The 17324-nt window shown below is 44.0% G+C and overlaps 1 protein-coding gene across 5 annotated transcripts in view; it reads left to right on the top strand.

Moving 5' to 3' along the window:
* ADGRA3 (adhesion G protein-coupled receptor A3) overlaps positions 1 to 13155 on the top strand; it is a 75584-nt gene extending 62429 nt beyond the window's left edge. For 4 of the 5 annotated variants that reach the window (XM_044417933.1, XM_044417934.1, XM_044417931.1 and 1 more), the window contains 2 exons: positions 9832 to 9927; positions 10089 to 13155. In XM_044417933.1, the coding sequence (XP_044273868.1) occupies positions 9832 to 9927; positions 10089 to 11334 (1342 nt within the window). In that variant the 3' untranslated portion in view covers positions 11335 to 13155. Of the gene's footprint in view, positions 1 to 9831; positions 9928 to 10088 lie in introns of those variants that run through there. The other variant, XR_006413522.1, reaches the window with a different exon arrangement.
* The last annotated feature ends 4169 nt before the right edge of the window (positions 13156 to 17324 follow it).

The raw sequence follows: 17324 nt of genomic DNA, 5'->3' as shown, positions 1-17324 counted from the left end.
CCATTAAAACCTTACTTTCACTGTAGTCTTTTCTTGTTCTATGTGGTTTCCCCCTCTCAGATATTAAAAATATGCATTTGATTTTCTATTTAGATGTGCTATTGGTTGCCTGTTAAACTAAGTGAATCTTGCTTTGTCCACAAGGTGGCAGAAACTGATTAGTTTTATTCAAAACTGAATGGAACTTCATAACCCCACAGTGTTAATTATTCAAGCAAATATTTTCTCTTAAGTCAAATCAACTTATATATGAAAGCACAACTAATATATAAAAATACAAGACATGAAAGCAGTGCATAACTTTTTCTGTATAAATCTGATGATAGAAGGAGCTGAGAAAGGGCATAACCCCATGATAGATCCAATACTTTGCATGCAGAACATCCTCAATTCTTGGTAATTCCATTTAAAGGATAAAATAGGAGGTGATGAGAATGCCTTATCTGAAACCTGGGAGACACACCGCCAGAAGTGTGGAAAGAATCTGAGTCATAAGAGGAGTGCAGGGTGGAACTTCTACCTGAAATGCCAAGACCAGATGAGCCAGAGACATGTTGAGAAATAGCAGAGAGTCCGATAAATTTCAGATACCTTGGGAAGTCACAGTGAGCATGAGGAGAAGGGAGCATCAGCCATGGTCAAGTGTCAGTTAAATGGCATGGAGCAGCTAAGAAGTGTTGGGTATTTTATGCAGTTAGCCCTTACACAAGGAGGTCCACTTTAAAAATAGTGTTGATAATTTGAGTTTGGGAGGAAGGAGAGAACCTGATTTTAGAATCAATTTCTTACCTTTCAGGCCATACTCCTTCAGTGGCTTGATCTCTTAAAACAGTAACTTTTTGTTTCTTTTCTAATTCGTTTCTACAATACGCTTATTTTGTATTTTAAAGCTGGCCTCACTGGTTTCCATTAACCTAATAAAACTTTAGCTAGAAAGCAGTTGTCTGTGTCTGCCCATGAAAAAAGAGGGAGAGGTACAGCTCCGCAAAACGTGGAGTAGATGGGCAAATATCCTAGAGTTCTCAAAGAACTCAAACATGAAATTGCTGACCTTCTTACTAGAGTACTTAAAATGTCCCTAAAATCAGCCCTGTACCAGAGGAGAGGGAAACACTTTTCTCCCTCATAACACTCAAATCAGGTTTATGCCATGAAGCTGACTGATGGGAGGTTTAGGACAGATAAAATCAAGTACTTCTTCACACAGTGCATAGTTCAGCTGTGGAATTTGCTGTCATGGGAAGTGACGATGGCCCTCAATCTGGATAGCTTTAAAAAAAGGATTGGACAAATTCATGAAGGAGGAGGCTATGAGTGACTCCTAGCTTTGCTGACTGTGTGCTGCTTCCTTTACTAGAGGTGGCATGTCTGTATGCACCAGTTGTTGAGGAGTTTGAGCAGGTGGAGCTCTTGCATCGATCCTGCTTGAGCGATCCTGTGGGCAGCTGGTTTGCCATCATGTGTGCAGAGTGCTGAACTAGATGGCCCTTTGGACTAATCCAGCATGGATTTTCTTATGTTCTTAGGTCACTTCCTGTTACGAGGACCAGAATGTAGGCAGGCGTGAGCAGAACACCGGGACCAGGGCACTGGTGTGAGGCTGGGCTCCATAGCTAGAGGCTGGCAGCATGGTCAACAGAATAAGTCTTCTGCCCAACAGCCTTTCAGTTATTTGAAATCCAGTAGCCTTCTCCTCTTAATCTCTTCTCCAGTCTGAACATACTTAGCTCTTTCAGTCACTCTTCATAAGACTTGGTTTCCAGACACCCGCCCCTGCCCCCCATCACCTTGCTTACTGGATGCTCCCTACTTTATCACTTTATCAGAGTTCTTAAAAGATTCACCTAGAATTCCCAGTGTTATTTGATGACCATGGAATAGAGTAGAACTATTACTTTCTATCACTTGAACACTGCACTTTTTTCTTTTTAATGCAGTCCAAAAGCTTTTTAGCAGCTGTATCACACTGCTGACTCATACTCAGATTGTGATCTATTAAGATAGCTGGATCTTCCTCAACATACTGGTGCAGTCACATCACCCATGTCTATACTCTCTATACCTACATTTATATTTATCTCTGTTAAATTTCATCTTGTTAGTTTAAACTAATTGTTCCAACTTGTCTGGATTCTTTTCAATCTTGATCACATTTTCTGTGGTGCTAACTGTCCTTCCTTGCCTTGTGATTCCAGCAGTTTTGCTAATCAATCCCTCCACACCCTCATTCTGGATTTTTGTTAAAATGTTGAAAATTAAAAGCCTAAGCCAGAGTCCTGCAGCATTCTACTCATGGCTTCCTTCTAGGAGGATACCCAGCCGTTAATAAGCGCTCACTGAGTGCGGTTTCACAAACAGCTGTGGAATCAGCCCATATTTTATCATCTTGTTAACAAGTTTATAACAATATCCATTTGTCAAGCTAGTAACTCCTGTCCTAAAAATAAAAATTATTAGGGCTGTTCTGACACAAGATTCCTGGCAAAACCCCTATCTGAATACTGGTAATCAATGCATTATCTTCCAGATGTTCACATATTGCTTCATGAACTGTTGTAGAATTTTGCCTAGTTTTGACATTAAATTGTCTGATCTGTAGTTTCTAGTTCCATTTTCTTCCCATTTGAAGATGTGGCCATCTCCATCATTACATTATAACACCAGTTCTCAAAAAAAATCTAAAAGACTTTAGATACCTTCTCTGAAATTATGTCTCCTGTTCCTTGAGTACTTGGGGATGTAATTTATCTGGACAGTTGTACCCATTTAAAGAAGATAGGTGTTATTCTAATCTATCTTGAACTGCATGTCACTCTTTATGGCATTTGTTCTTGTCCCAGGTTGAATACAACTCTCCTTGTGGAAAGCAAAAGCTATTGAGTGATTCTGTCAAATGTTGGCCAGCAGATCCAGCACATCATTGCTCTTCTTGCTCCTAATATAGCCAAAGAAGCCCTTGTTGTTGTTCTTAGTATCCTCACAAGCCCCAGCACATTCTGGGCCATTTTAGCCTTCCTGAAACAAACCAACCTTTCAGGTTGGTCTGATCTGTAGTACTCTAACAAGGCTATGTTTCCCTCCTTCCATCTCTTTTACATTCCTTTATTGAGTCACAGCACTTCAGAGAATCCTCTTCTTCTGTTTCCCTTTCATTAGTTTGCAGTTTTGCCTTCAGCATTTCAATTTTCAAGACCTCCCATCCTTTTAAAAATGGTTTTCTTTCTATGAAATTCTAGCCAACTTTTTGAAATCTCTTTTCCTAAAGCTCAAGATAATGCATTCAGCCAGGATACATATTCATATTCCAGATACCTGTGTGCCATTTTCACTTCATCAACCAATTTTCCAGATTGGAATTAAGTCCTGGGCTTCTTTTTTCTACCTTCTAAGACAGTGGTTTTCAACCTTTCCGCAGCTGGGGACCAGCAAAAAGAGGAAAACCACTGGGGACCGCTGAGGTAGAAAGAAAAAGCATCATGCACACAATACAGTATTCTGTGCATTAGATTCCAACCACAATGCCGAAAAAATGAAAATTCTCCAAAACAACCAGAAACCAAGCAACAAATAATGCCAACAAAAGAACAAAATGTTGAAATCAGTGCAGGGTGGCTCCCAGCTGGCTCCCACCAAGCTGTCTCTCCCCTCCCTGACCCCCTGGCGGCATCGACACACCCTCCATGAACACAATGCCAGCCGAGGAAGGGATGGTGGAGCACAGCCAGCCCTCATGCTGGTCCATGGCAAGTGGGATGAGCCCCCCCTCCCCCCCCCCCCCATGGACCAGCAGGAAAACTCCTGCAGACTGGTGCTGGTCTGCAGACTGTTGGTTGAAAACCATTGTTCTAAGAGGTAATGTGAGCAAGTAACACATTTATTACAAGTCTAACTCAGAAGTTAGGCTTCTAGCAGATTGTCAGCTAGTTTAAATATACCATTACTACGGTAGCTCACCTCTGTTCTAGGAAAGTGTGTCTTTCGACTGGCTGGTGGTTTATGGTAAACTGCCACTACAACATTACTTTCATTTCCTCTATCTTTACCCAGACATGGCTTCAGTTCTTCCTTTCTGTTCGGTCTAGTGCTTTTGAAGAAAATATATACTTTACGTGCTGTGTACTATTCATGAGTCTTAACCCACGATAATTATCAGTGATAACTATCATTTCATAATGAAATTTCAAGTTCTTCCTTTTTGTTATCCATGCTCATTGTGTTAATATTTAGACAATCAAGACCCATGGGTGTTGCACTTTCTGTGTTTCCCTGCTTTGTTTACTTAATCACTAAGTTGCACCTCCACTGTCTTGTCTTCTCTGTCCTGTATAATTTTGCTGCTAGTACTTGGCTCAGTAGTTCACTTTGAACTCCCGCCATGCCCACCCCCAAGAGTTTGTTTAATGCTTTCTTAATTTATTTATTTATTTATTTATTTATTAAAACATTTTTATGCCGCCCCATTCGCCGAAGCCTCGGGGCGGCTTACAACATAGATAAAACAAGTTAAAATCCATATAAAATAATCTTAATTAAAACTCACATTATAAAATAAGCCGCCCTGGCCAGATAAAATTCAATTGTATTTAGCATTTAAAATGTTGCTTAAATAAAAAGGTCTTAGCCTGGCGCCGAAAAACAAATAACGACGGCGCCAGGCGGACCTCTCTGGGGAGCGCATTCCATAACTTAGGCGCCACCGCTGAGAAAGCCCTTCTCCGAGTAACCACCCTCCTAATTTCTCTCACGGAGGGCTCCCGGAGAAGGGCCTCTCCCGCCGATCTCAGGGGGCGACTGGGCAAATATGGATGTAAGCGCTCCTTCAGGTAACCAGGACCCAAGCCGTTTAGGGCTTTATAGGTCATTACCAACACCTTGAATTGGGCCCGGACTTCAATGGGGAGCCAGTGAAGCTGACGGAGAACTGGCGTCATGTGAACATAACGTCCAGTCCCCGTCAGCAGCCTGGCAGCTCTATTCTGAACCAATTGAAGTATCCGGACCGTCTTCAAGGGAAGCCCCACGTAGAGCGCGTTACAGAAGTCAAGACGGGAAGTCACCAGCGCATGAGTCACTGTTGCAAGGCAGTCGTACTCCAGGTAGGGGCGCAGCTGATGAATCAGCCGAAGCTGGAGGAAAGCGCTCCTCGCCGCTGTTGTCACCTGAGCTTCAAGTGAAAGCTCCGGGTCGAGGAGCACTCCCAAGCTGCGGACCTTGTCCCTAGGAGGGAGTGCAACCCCATTCAGGACAAGGTTCAGGTCACCTTCTCTGAAGCCCGAACCGCCAACCAACAGGACCTCCGTCTTGTCTGGATTGAGCTTCAGTTTATTGGCCCTCATCCAGCCCATTACCTCGGCCAGGCACCGGTTCAGTACAGCCACTGCCTCACCTGGATTGGTGGAAAACGAGAGGTAGAGCTGGGTATCATCAGCATACTGATGGGTCCGCAGCCCACACCTCCTGATGACCTCTCCCAGCGGTTTCATGTAGATATTGAACAGTAAAGGGGACAAAATGGAACCCTGCGGTACCCCATGGCAAAGCTGCCATGGCGCAGAGCCATAGTCCCCCAACACCACCTTCTGGAATCGGTCGTTGAGATAGGAGCGGAACCACCGCAAAGCGGTGCCTCCGACCCCCAATCCCGCCAGCCTATCCAGAAGGATACCATGGTCGATGGTATCGAAAGCCGCTGAGAGGTCCAGGAGAACCAACAGGGACGCACTCCCCCTGTCCTTCTCCCTGCACAGGTCATCGTACAGGGCGACCAAGGCAGATTCAGTACCGTACCCGGGTCTGAAGCCGGACTGAAATGGGTCCAGATAATCAGTTTCATCCAAGAGTGCTTGGAGTTGTCCCGCCACCACTCGCTCTAACACCTTGCCCAGAAACGGGATGTTGGCCACTGGTCTATAGTTAGCGGCCATCCCTGGATCCAGTGACGCCTTCTTCAGGACCGGTCGGACTACCGCCTCCTTTAAAGGGGCAGGCACCCGACCCTCCCTCAGAGAAGCGTTAACCACTTCCAAGATCCAGGTTCCAATCCCGTGCTTGGAATCCTTTATTAACCAAGACGGGCAAGGGTCCAGAAGGCAAGTGGTAGGACGTACTCGTCCAAGCACCTTGTCCACATCATCGGGCCGCAATAACTGAAATTCATCCAATAATTCTGGACCAGACGGCAGCATTGGTGTCTCCCTTAAAACCTCTGAATCAATAGTGGAATCCAGCTCGTGACGAATCTGAGCGATTTTCTCCCTAAAATGCTCGGCAAAGTCGTCACAGCGGGCCTTTGAGGGTGGAGTCAGCTCTTCCTTTGGCCCTGGGTGAACCAGGCCTTGCACCACTCGAAAGAGCTCCGCCGGACGGCATTGTGAGGAGGCAATGGAAGCGGAGAAGTGTCTCTTTTTCGCCGCCCTTACCGCCACAGCATAGGCCCGATAGTGGGCTCTTAAGTGTGTTCGGTCAGATTCATCACGTGATTTCCTCCACCTACGCTCTAGTCGTCTCCCAACCTGCTTCATTGCCCTCAATTCTGGAGTGTACCAAGGGGAAGAGCGGGCTCTGCCCGGTGGGAGAGGACGCTTAGGAGCGATCGTGTCTACAGCCCTGGTCATCTCCCCATTCCACAGTTCAACCAGAGCCTCGACAGGAGCACCCGTCTTGTCAGCCGGAAACTCCCCCAGAGCCTTCAGGAATCCTTCCGGATCCATCCGGCTCCGGGGGCGGACCCACACAATCGGGTCTGCACCCTTACAGAGGGAGATGTCGCTCTCGAGCACAAACCTCACTAGGAAGTGATCTGACCATGACAGGGGAGTCAAGCATAAATTCCTCACCCTCAGACCACCCTCTTCCTGCCCCGTCGAGAAAACCAGGTCCAGAGTGTGTCCACGTTCATGGGTCGGGCCGGTGACATGTTGAGACAGCCCCATGGCCGTCATGGAAGCCATGAAGTCCTGAGCCGCCCCGGTCAAACTAGCCTCGGCATGGATATTGAAGTCCCCCAGGACCAGCATCCTGGGGGTCCTCAACACCAGGTCCGAGACCGTTTCCGTCAGCTCAGGCAGGGAGACTGTTGGGCAGAAGGGTGCACGGTACACCAACAGAATCCCCAATCTGTCTCGGTCGCCCAACACCAAGTAGAGACACTCCAGCCCTGGTCTTGAAGGGACAGGAAGTCCCGTGAGAGTGATGGAGGCCCGGTAAACCAAAGCGACCCCCCCTCCCCTCCCCTCCGGCCGTGAACAGTGCTGGACCAGATACCCGGGCGGGCACAATTGAGAGAGGGCAACATCCCCCCCCTCTCCCGCCCAGGTCTCCGTTATACAGGCCAGGTCGGCCCCCTCATCCACAATCAAGTCATGGATGAGGGCAGATTTGTTATTGGCCGACCTGGCATTAAACAACAGCACCGTCAGGCCCGAGGGGCGACTGACAAGACTCCCTGGCACCTTCTGGCTGGGAGCAAAACCAGAAGTAGGGACAGGTGTCAGCCATCTGTCCCTCCTTCTTCTATGCGGACACGTTAAGCCCCCACCGCTATTACGTCCATTGCCCATCACCACACCAATGGCGGCGCCAGTGCGCTCCCCAGGAAACTCAGGCGGCAACATGGCCAGGGACGACTCCATAAAAACAAGTTAAAACACTTTAAAATTATAAAACATTTAAAATTGGCCGTTCAACAGAAGGGACTGCCACAACAAAAGAGCAAGTCCCCTGGCCAGCCTAGCCCCCCCCGAACAGCCCCCCCAAACGGCGGCAAACCGCCCTTTGGCCGACGCCCTTTGGCCGCCGGCCCCGGCCGCTGCTGGTGCTTTGTAGCCGCCGGCCGCCCGACGCCCCACCCCGTCCGGGCACGCCTGCCACGTGTGCAGGGGCGTGGCAGGGCAGTCAGGTAGCGGCGGAGTCGGCGGCGCGGCGCGGTCTTCGTGCGGTCTTCGGGCGCGTGCGCGGCGTGGTCTTCGGGCGCGTGCGCGGCGCGGTCTTTGGGCGCGTGCGCGGCGCGGTCTTTGGGCGCGGTGCGGTTCTCGGGCGCGGGCGCGGTCTCCTGCCAGGTGTTGTTCCTCCTGCCGGCGCTCCCCCCTGCAGCACTTTGTAGCCGCCGGCCACCCGACGCCCCACCCCGTCCGGGCACACCTGCCACGTGTGCAGGGGCGTGGCAGGGCAGTCAGGTAGCGGCGGAGCCGGCGGCGCGGTGCAGTCTTACGCGGTCTTCGGGCGCGTAATCAGATTTGAGAGGTTTCTGCTAGGCATGAATGGATTTTGTTGAATTCTTTCTGTTTCACAGATTGTCAGGCATCTCTTGTTCCATTATCTGCTCATGGATGGAATTGGATTTTTTAAACAGGACCTCAGCTCTGCTTGCACTGATTTTTATTAGTGCTAATGTGTATTATCACTTATCTCTTCAAGAACTGCAAGGCCTGTCCACAACTGAGAAAAGCTAGTCCATAGGTCATATTTATAGAAATCCAAACTTATTTGAATCTCTTACGGATTTCTCTGACATCTCTAGCTCCTCCAGTGTTTATGCTATTTAGCCCTTCACAGTGATATCATAGGCCATCCATGAAATCAAATGTGTTCCAGCAATACCATCTACATGGCCAGCTGCTCAGTTTCATTATCCTTCTTTCCCTACTAACATTCTGATCCATGATGCAAAGGATGAAAACATGAGTTGTGCTTCTAATTCCTGCACTTCCTTATCAAGATCTTCTCATAGTCTTTTGGAGAAATATCCAGCATTTCCTGAGGCTGCATCAGTTGTTTCCACATGGATCAGTAGGAGAAAATAGCAGTTAGTTGGTGTGAATCTCTGTAGCTTCTCTTGTTACATTTTGAATACCCTGTTTGTTCATGCAATTTGGTCACTCACAAGAATCAGAACTTTCTTCCCCACCCATAAACCCCAGATTTTTAGTATAGCAGGCTGAGTCAGGTGAGCCAGCAGCCACAACTCCATCCCCTGTTAAAAAAAGTTGCGGGGGGGTGGGGGGGGAGACACTCACAGTAGCAGACTGAATCAGGTAGCTCAGCAGCCTAAGAGAGGGGAAAGAAAGTAGAAGCCCAGACCAAAATGTGTGTGGAGGAGGAGGGGGAAATACCAACTTCAAACTCAGTTGAAACCCAAAATTCACCTTCTCTTTGCCTCTTAGAATAATTCCAAACCAAAAGAAAGAAAGGTAAAGAAAAGAAACAAGAAAATCTACTTGTATTACAATGAACCTCTTGCATTTCATGTATGGCTCCTTCAAAACCTAATTAAGGCTACCATTGAATGTACACTGGGAAAAATGCATTAATTTCTGTGGAATTTATTTCCAATTACATGATCATACTAAGCTGTAGGTAAATACGTGTTTGATAGGTTACACTTAAGTAGCAATTCTTTTTACATAGCCCTGGTTCATATCTTTACCTCTGAAACACCACACAAAAAGAAGCATAATGGCTGCAGCAGCTGCTAGTCCACAAAGTAGATAAAGGGAAGCAGCAGTTTCTTCCTTAACTTGCATTTTGAGCAAGGAGAGAGCCACTGCAGGATTTTGCGATGGTGAACAAAGGCGGAGATGTTCTTATTGCTTTCGTTTAGAACCAGTGGGACAGTGTCCTTTTTAATGGTAAGTGAACAGTAGACACTGACGGTCAAATTCACTTAAATGCTTTTGTCCAGCTGATATTCTAGCTGATGCACATGAATTGAGACACAGTTTTTCAACAGCACTGTAGGTTTCAAGACCTTCCTAATAATGATGTACCACACAGAATTGGCAAAGTGTATCTCTAATTGTTGCAACCACTACTTGTTATCTGCTTTGTTTTTAGGTTCTACCTAATTGGTGGAGGCATCCCCATCATAGTTTGTGGGATAACAGCTGCTGCAAATATAAGGAATTATGGAAGCAGACCTAATTCAGCTTAGTGAGTATGGTCATACTGATGTGTATTTGGCTGGATGTAGGGCCTGACATCTATATTACACAACTAAATTAAATGGATTTAAATTAATTGAAATGGTTGAATTATTAAAGGTAATGTGACAATGAATGTCTTTCTCAGGCTTTGCATCTTTTTTGTTGCAGTTGCTGGATGGCATGGGAACCAAGCTTGGGAGCTTTTTATGGACCAGCTAGCTTCATTATTTTTGTAAACTGCATGTATTTTCTCAGCATATTCATACAACTGAAAAGACATCCTGAGCGTAAATTTGAGCTTAAAGAGCCAGCTGAGGAGCAGCAACGTTTAGCACCCAATGAACATGGCAACCTGAACCATCAAGATTCAATGTCTGTGTCGCTGGTTTCCACTTCAGCTTTGGAAAATGAACATAGTTTCCATGCTCAGCTTGTGGGTGTGAGCCTCACTTTATTTCTGTATGTGGCTCTGTGGATTTTTGGGGCCTTTGCTGTTTCTTTATCTTACCCCTTGGATTTGGTATTTAGCTGCTTTTTTGGAGTTATGAGTTTAAGCCTTAGTGGTTTTCTAATAATACATCATTGTGTAAATAGAGAAGATGTCAGACATGCTTGGATAACAACCTGCTGCCCAGGAAGGACCACATACTCGGTACAAGTTAATATTCAGCCCTCTTCTAGTGCAAGTGGGACAAATGGAGAACCTGCCAAATGCACCAATAGCAGCGCAGAGTCATCATGTACTAATAAAAGTGCATCAAGCTTAAAAAATTCTTCTCAAGGTTGTAAACTAACCAACATACAGGCTGCAGCAGCTCTGTGTCCTCCGGGCTCCTTAGCACTGAATAGTGGCCCTCCACTTGATAACAGCCTTACTGAACATTCAGTAGACAATGAGATCAAAATGCATGTGGCCCCTTTAGAGGTACCTTTACGGACAAATGGACACCCAGGTCGCCATCACAAAAACAGAAGTAAAGGGCACCGTGCCAGCAGATTGACAGTCTTGCGGGAGTATGCTTACGATGTTCCCACCAGTGTAGAGGGAAGCATCCAAAATGGCTTGCCTAAAACTCGTCAAAGCATTAGTGAAGGGCACTCGAGGAGCCGAAGAGCTTATCTGGCATACAGAGAACGGCAGTATAACCAGTCCCAGCAAGACAGCAGTGATGCTTGTAGCACTCTTCAAAAAGGCCACAGGAACACCGAAAAGACAGTACCAACAAACTTCAAAAAGGATGTATTGAGAAAACCAATAGTGGTCGAGCTGGAAGAACAGCAGAAGTCCTATGGTTTAAATTTGGCTGTCCAGAATGGGCCGCTGAAAAGCAGCACCCAGGAGGGAACTTTATTGAGTGCTGACAGTACTGGCAATATCAGGACTGGGTTATGGAAACATGAAACTACTGTGTAGTACTACTGGACATCCTTGAAAGGATTTAAAAGGAGCATTCCTTTTATACTATGAATAATTTTCCACAGTTTACATATATTAATACTTTGGGGAGAGTGTTGGGTAGGGAAGATTTGCCATGTGAAATATTTTATACTTTTTTGAAGTATAGCTGTGATGTTTTTACAAAGACCTGTTGCTCTTCTGTGAATCTTCCGTTATCAGGTTCTGTTTTGAGGTACAGAATTGGACATTCTTTTTTTTTTTCTTTTTTTACATGTAACATTCTCTCCTAGGTACGTCCAACACATTTCACTTTTATATTTAAATTTGTAAAATAAACAACTTTCTCTACAATTCTCTTATTACAATAATGGTTCAAATAGTAAAAAGAAAATGCAATTAAGAATTGACATTTGCATCATGGAACTTACTTCTGCGTAGATATGTGTAGGACTGAACTGTTAGAATTGATAGCTTCCAGTTACCAAAATAAAGACACAGCAAACTGCCAAAACCGTAATTTTCAAGATGTTGCCTATAGCTAATATCCAAACCATTCATATTCTGGAAAAAGCATCTAAGTGGAAGATTAAAGTCTTTGTACAGAAACCATCCTGATCACTTAGGCTTTGGTAGCCAAAGGAGAAATAAGTGTATTTTGGTCCTCCAGGTATGTTCTTACAACTCCCATGATCCCTCACCATTGGCTCTGCTAGCTCATGCTGGTGGGAATTGAACCTTCAGGTGTTTTGGCATACATTAAGAGGTGGTTATGTTAAATTTGTAGTGTAATCTCAGTTCAAACTCAGTTACAGTAAACATTTTTCAAAAATAGCTAGGTCTCATTATCATCCAGACCTTTGCACTTATTTCACTAATGCTTCCAGTGTAAACAAGTTGTGTTTATTTTCTAAACTTCTGAATATCAGAGTTTATATTTTAAGACATAAATAATGTGGGCCAAAAATGGCTAACAGATATTTTACATTTTAAGTGGGAGTCAACACTTGCAACCCAAGGTTTGGTCTCTTCTAGCAGAATCTGTGACAGGGTATCCTCTATCGTTAATTTATCAGTTGGTACATTGAATGTGCATTTATATGAGAGTGAGTGGTGTGTGCATGCATACCTGAATGGACTGCATCACCACAAGACAAATCTGATGCAGCCGTGGAGGATAGAAAGTTTGCATACCCTGATCATTAAAGAAGTACTAACACAATATACAAGTGAGCCCTGGGGGTGAGGGACAAAATCATCTGTGGCATCCTGCCAAGTCCACTGTCAGTTAAAAGCCTGAGTTTGCTACCACAAAATGTATGACAACCCATGTAGCAGGGGGATGATTATGATATTCAAATAAAAGCCAAGTTTGGATCTCATGGCTCATGAGGACCTGACTGCAACATTTCCAGCATCTGAATGAGAACGGCGAATTATAGCAGTGATTGGACAAACTAGTGACAAAGCAATTGTCTTGGCTCCTTTTGCTGCACCAGTAATGTGGGCATAATCGTGGCATATCATGGGAAATTGGGAATACATATCCTTTGTTGCTTTCCACAATTGCCTCTTAATGCCTAGCCTCACTTTCACTGCCCTAAACACTTATATTTTACTTGCATTTCTTCTCAAATTCCTTCACCTTCTGTCTACCCTACTCTTCCCAGCTGTACTTTCTATTTCAATACTGGATAAGTTGTTTTGGTGGGTGGGTTTGGGGTATGAGGTTTGGAAAGCATAATAATGAACAGCTCCTTACTAGATAATGCATGGGAATTGTCTGAATCATGATTTTTATCTGGCTAGTGTTAAGAATAAAATGGGTATGAACAGGAACTGGTGGAGAAAACATTTTTAATTCACTCAAGATATTTGTTGCTCTATTGTGTTATCGATAAAACATTTTTGTGTACTTGGAAATATTACATCTACTGAAAATGAAATATTTGAAGACAAGGAAAGGTTACATTTTTTTCCTCCTACACTAACGTTCTGTGGTACAGTGTTCTCAGGGCGGGCCTCACAAGCTTCTCAGCTTTCTTCAATGCTGGGCACAGCTATAAAAGAATACCCCTCCAAAAGAAAGGGAAGCTATGCCATTGGGACTAGGGAAAGGAGTGGCGAAGGCCAGGGTGGGTCTTTTTGGCTTCCTGTGGGACAAAGAATGGGAAGCACATTATGTTTTGCAAGGCACAACAATTTTTCCATGGGGGAGGGGTCTGGCTCTGGACAGCTTGCCTGCTGCTAGGAGTTGCTGTTGTCACTGCTACCTGCACAGAACGGGGTGGCAGCTGTGTGCAGGAATGTGTGCTGGTCGCAGGCCTTTGGCGCCACGAAGGCGTCCTTGGGTTCGCGGCTCCTTGAGGTGGCACCTGAAGTGGTCAGCAGCTGGGGGGGTTTGCAGTTGGGCAGTGGGAACCTTGGAAACCAAGAGGAAGAGTAAAGTGATGAGCATAGGGATGATGCCATTTTAACATAGAAAACAAGGATCTATGTAACCACTGCAATTGTGACTATCGAAGCATTGTAAGCCCAGTACTGTTTCCCTCCTGTGACTTCAACACTGGGGTTAATGAGTTCATGGTCCAGTTTCTCCCCCTTGCCAAATCACTTTTCCTTATTCAGAGCTCTTCCCATCAATATAAGGGCAGTTCACCTCAGCTGTTTTAAGTTCTGGTTGAATTTTACAAGGGATTTTCCACAAATTGCCATCAAATCATGTATCCCTTCATTAGCCATTGGTTTGTACTGTTTGCTCTTTTTGTTGGCACCCCACTTAAAGAGCATATAGGTCCATGCTTTAGATCCATATTGCATACAATAACAAGCACTGGATCTGTGGTCGTCATGTGAAGTAGCTAGACAGACTGTAAGCTTTCATTGTAGTTTCCATATGAAAGCATACACTTAATGAATATTCATGTGGTAGATCTTGCTTCTTACAGTTAGGAACTTGCCATTGTTAGATCTTGCATGAAACAGGCCACAATAGATTGAAGAAAAGCAAACCAGTAATACTTATTAAGAAAACAGCATGCAAGTCTGTTGACATATTACACATGTAGGGCAGACACCTTGGAACTGCTCAGCACACAATTAGAACAAAACTTACAGTTTACCTCATCTTCTGACAACTTTCCCATAGATCCCTTTCTGAAGCTAGGAATTGTCCTTACTGCATTCATACCTTATCCTAGGATGACCCTTTCAAGATGCAGCTCAGACACTCATCCTTGACCTGGTTCCTTCTTGTTCTCATCTAGGAGCAGTTCTCCTAGAGCTATGTACACATAAATTTCTCTTTCACCCTGTGTGTGTAAGGACAAAGAAGGCACCATCTTCTCCGACAGAATGCTTCCAGTGTCGGCCATCTTCTAACTAGCCACACCTCTCAGACATTTTGTGGTTCCCCTTCACCACCACTTTATCATCAAAACTCTAACTATCTCCATGGACCCCAAAGAGCCCTGCTGTACCATTTCTCCTTACTTTCTAAATAGTTCACAGAGAATGCACAGCAATAAGCAGATTCAGATTGGAAATCATTCTGCTCTGAAGTTTTTGTAGTTGTATGTGTGCAGTGCTGCTGGTGAGTTAATGCCTCCTGTCTGGCTGTTGACCTGGCTAGTGGGTGGCTGGTGGTAGGTTTCTTTACTGGTAATTCAGTTGTCACTGTAGCACCTGTAGCAAAGGGCTAGGATTAGTTCTGGTGTGCCAGTCCCAGTAAGACACAACAACAGGCGAGCTTTCTCTTTCTCTTCTTTTTCTGGCAACAGGAGCAAACTTTATTCTGAATAAAGGGAATTCTCAACAACAAAGGTGAAGCGTTCATCGCTCCCAAAGATCAATCATCTTTTATACCTAGCACTAGTAAACAACTCCTTTAAAAGTTCATTGGATATAAAAAATATCGCAGTGTAATCTTTGTACCTGTGTGAGTCAGACAATTGCACAGAGTTAGGCCTTATCTGGTCATGTAAGTTTTTTCCTTTGAAGCGATGCACAGAATCTGAACATGTCCCACAACCTTATCGTATCTTAGTGCCATGCTAATTTATTCTGTTTTAACTATTTGAAACATGTTAACTACCTGATATTTTCTTTAGACATAAGTTCAAAAACTGTCCTGGAGTTGTTGAGGAGGCACTTGGTCCTTGGCATCTTTGACATTTTTCCACTGTGCAGCGACCTTGTGTTCAGTCATACTGGTTTTTAAAACTCAGAGCAAAATACTATGCATATTTAGACATTAAAAAACCCCTACAACTGTTCAGCATAACTGAGCCAGGCATGCCAGCTGGGGAATACTGAGTTGTAGGGATGTTTTCCATGTATACACAGGATTTGCATTCCTGAGTTTCAAAAGATCTTTATTCTGATAGGGAGAGGGCTACTGTTCAGGAAATGCAAGCCCACAGTATTAAGGCCTGGTTAGATTTCAGTTTTGCTTCTCATCTTTTTCCTTAAAGTAAATTCTGGAGGGACAACTGTTAAGGACAATTTTAATAAAACCAAAAACATTAAAAACATAACTTTAGTAAGCAGAAGGCACTGCTAGGATTCTTCATCCTAGCAGTGATCATAAAATGTGACCATAAAATGCGTTTTTCCATTTTACAGAGCAAAAATGGAGACTAAGAAGGAGAATGTTCAATGGATAAGTTTTGCTGCGATGAAGACATAAAGCCAACACACTGGGCCACATTGATGTTCTGCTAATGGAAGCAATCCATTTCCGTCAAAGTTGATTTTTCAAATTAATTGAAGATAATGCATTATCTTTCTGTCCTTCACTCAGTCATCCATCAAAACTTCATTTCTAAAGACAGTTTTACCTGGCTTTAACTTTTTAATGTCTTTTTGTTTGAAAATGGAACAATTTCTACAATTTCTCTCATCAGTAAAAGCTGTTAACGGGGGCTTCTTTTTTCCTTTATTTCCATTGAGCCAGTTAGATCAATTTCATAGGTGACCTGCTCCCACCTTTACAAGGACAAATTGTTAATGAATTTCATTCATTCATTTCTATTTTATATATCCTTTCATGTGACAGCAGTTGACTTCAGAATGCCTATTTGTGTTCAGAAAAGCTCTGTTACTTCCATGCTTTTATGATCGTCCCCATATGACTTGGTTGATTCTTTGTTTATGGTGGCATAGAATACTACATAGGGCTTTTAGGCTTAATTCAGCTACACTTCAGCTGAAAAATACTCCTTTGTCTCTATTAGCTGGCAGGTATGTATGTAAGGCCCAGGTAAAGCAAATACAGTTAGAGTGTCTTGATATGACATTTGTGACTTCAGTTTAATGGATGGCTGAGTATCAAGTATGTTGAATTAAAGGAGGAAACATGGGGAAATACCTGACATTTGAGGTTAAAGTATGCACTATATTTATTAAAAAGCTTATATTTATTAGAAGCTATCACAAACAGTAGATTCCAGTTCTATACTCTATGCCCTCAGAATCATCTATGCTAAATAATATAGTTTACACATTTTGATGTGTACTTCTGATTGTTATTTGAAGGTAATTTGACACAATTCATGAGTGCATTCACTTAAACAGGCTGTTTTCTAAAGCAAAAGTAATGCTGAATGTTAAAGAAATTGTGGCTTACAGCCTAACTTCAGTTTCTTTTCAGCAATGGAGCTTTCTCCTTCTGCAGCTGCCTGTGACCATGAACATCTATTTAGGCTTGGGAGACCCTTTGGAAGAGGGAGATTGGGAAATACTGGGGAAGTTTTCTACCAGGTGAAAATCTTGCACTCATACTAAAGTACCATAATATATAAACCAAGATAAACTGTGCTATCAGGATAGCAGAAGGATTCTCCATTAGAAATGAACACTTCGTCATAGTTATATCAACTAATTAATTGTCACATTTGTTTAGGAATTACCTGAATGACAATTAAATCAATGAATCAATAGTCTCTTTCCAGTCCATCCTCTGCTTCCTTTTATCCTTTCATTTAAAATCAATGTATCCTGAATATTGA

This window comes from Varanus komodoensis, unplaced genomic scaffold (genome assembly GCF_004798865.1).
Source record: "Varanus komodoensis strain SLA01 unplaced genomic scaffold, ASM479886v1 scaffold9, whole genome shotgun sequence".
In the NCBI taxonomy this organism is placed as follows: domain Eukaryota; kingdom Metazoa; phylum Chordata; class Lepidosauria; order Squamata; family Varanidae; genus Varanus; species Varanus komodoensis.
The sequence above is the reverse complement of the archived record's forward strand: the minus strand, read 5'-3'. Positions and strand labels throughout refer to the sequence as shown.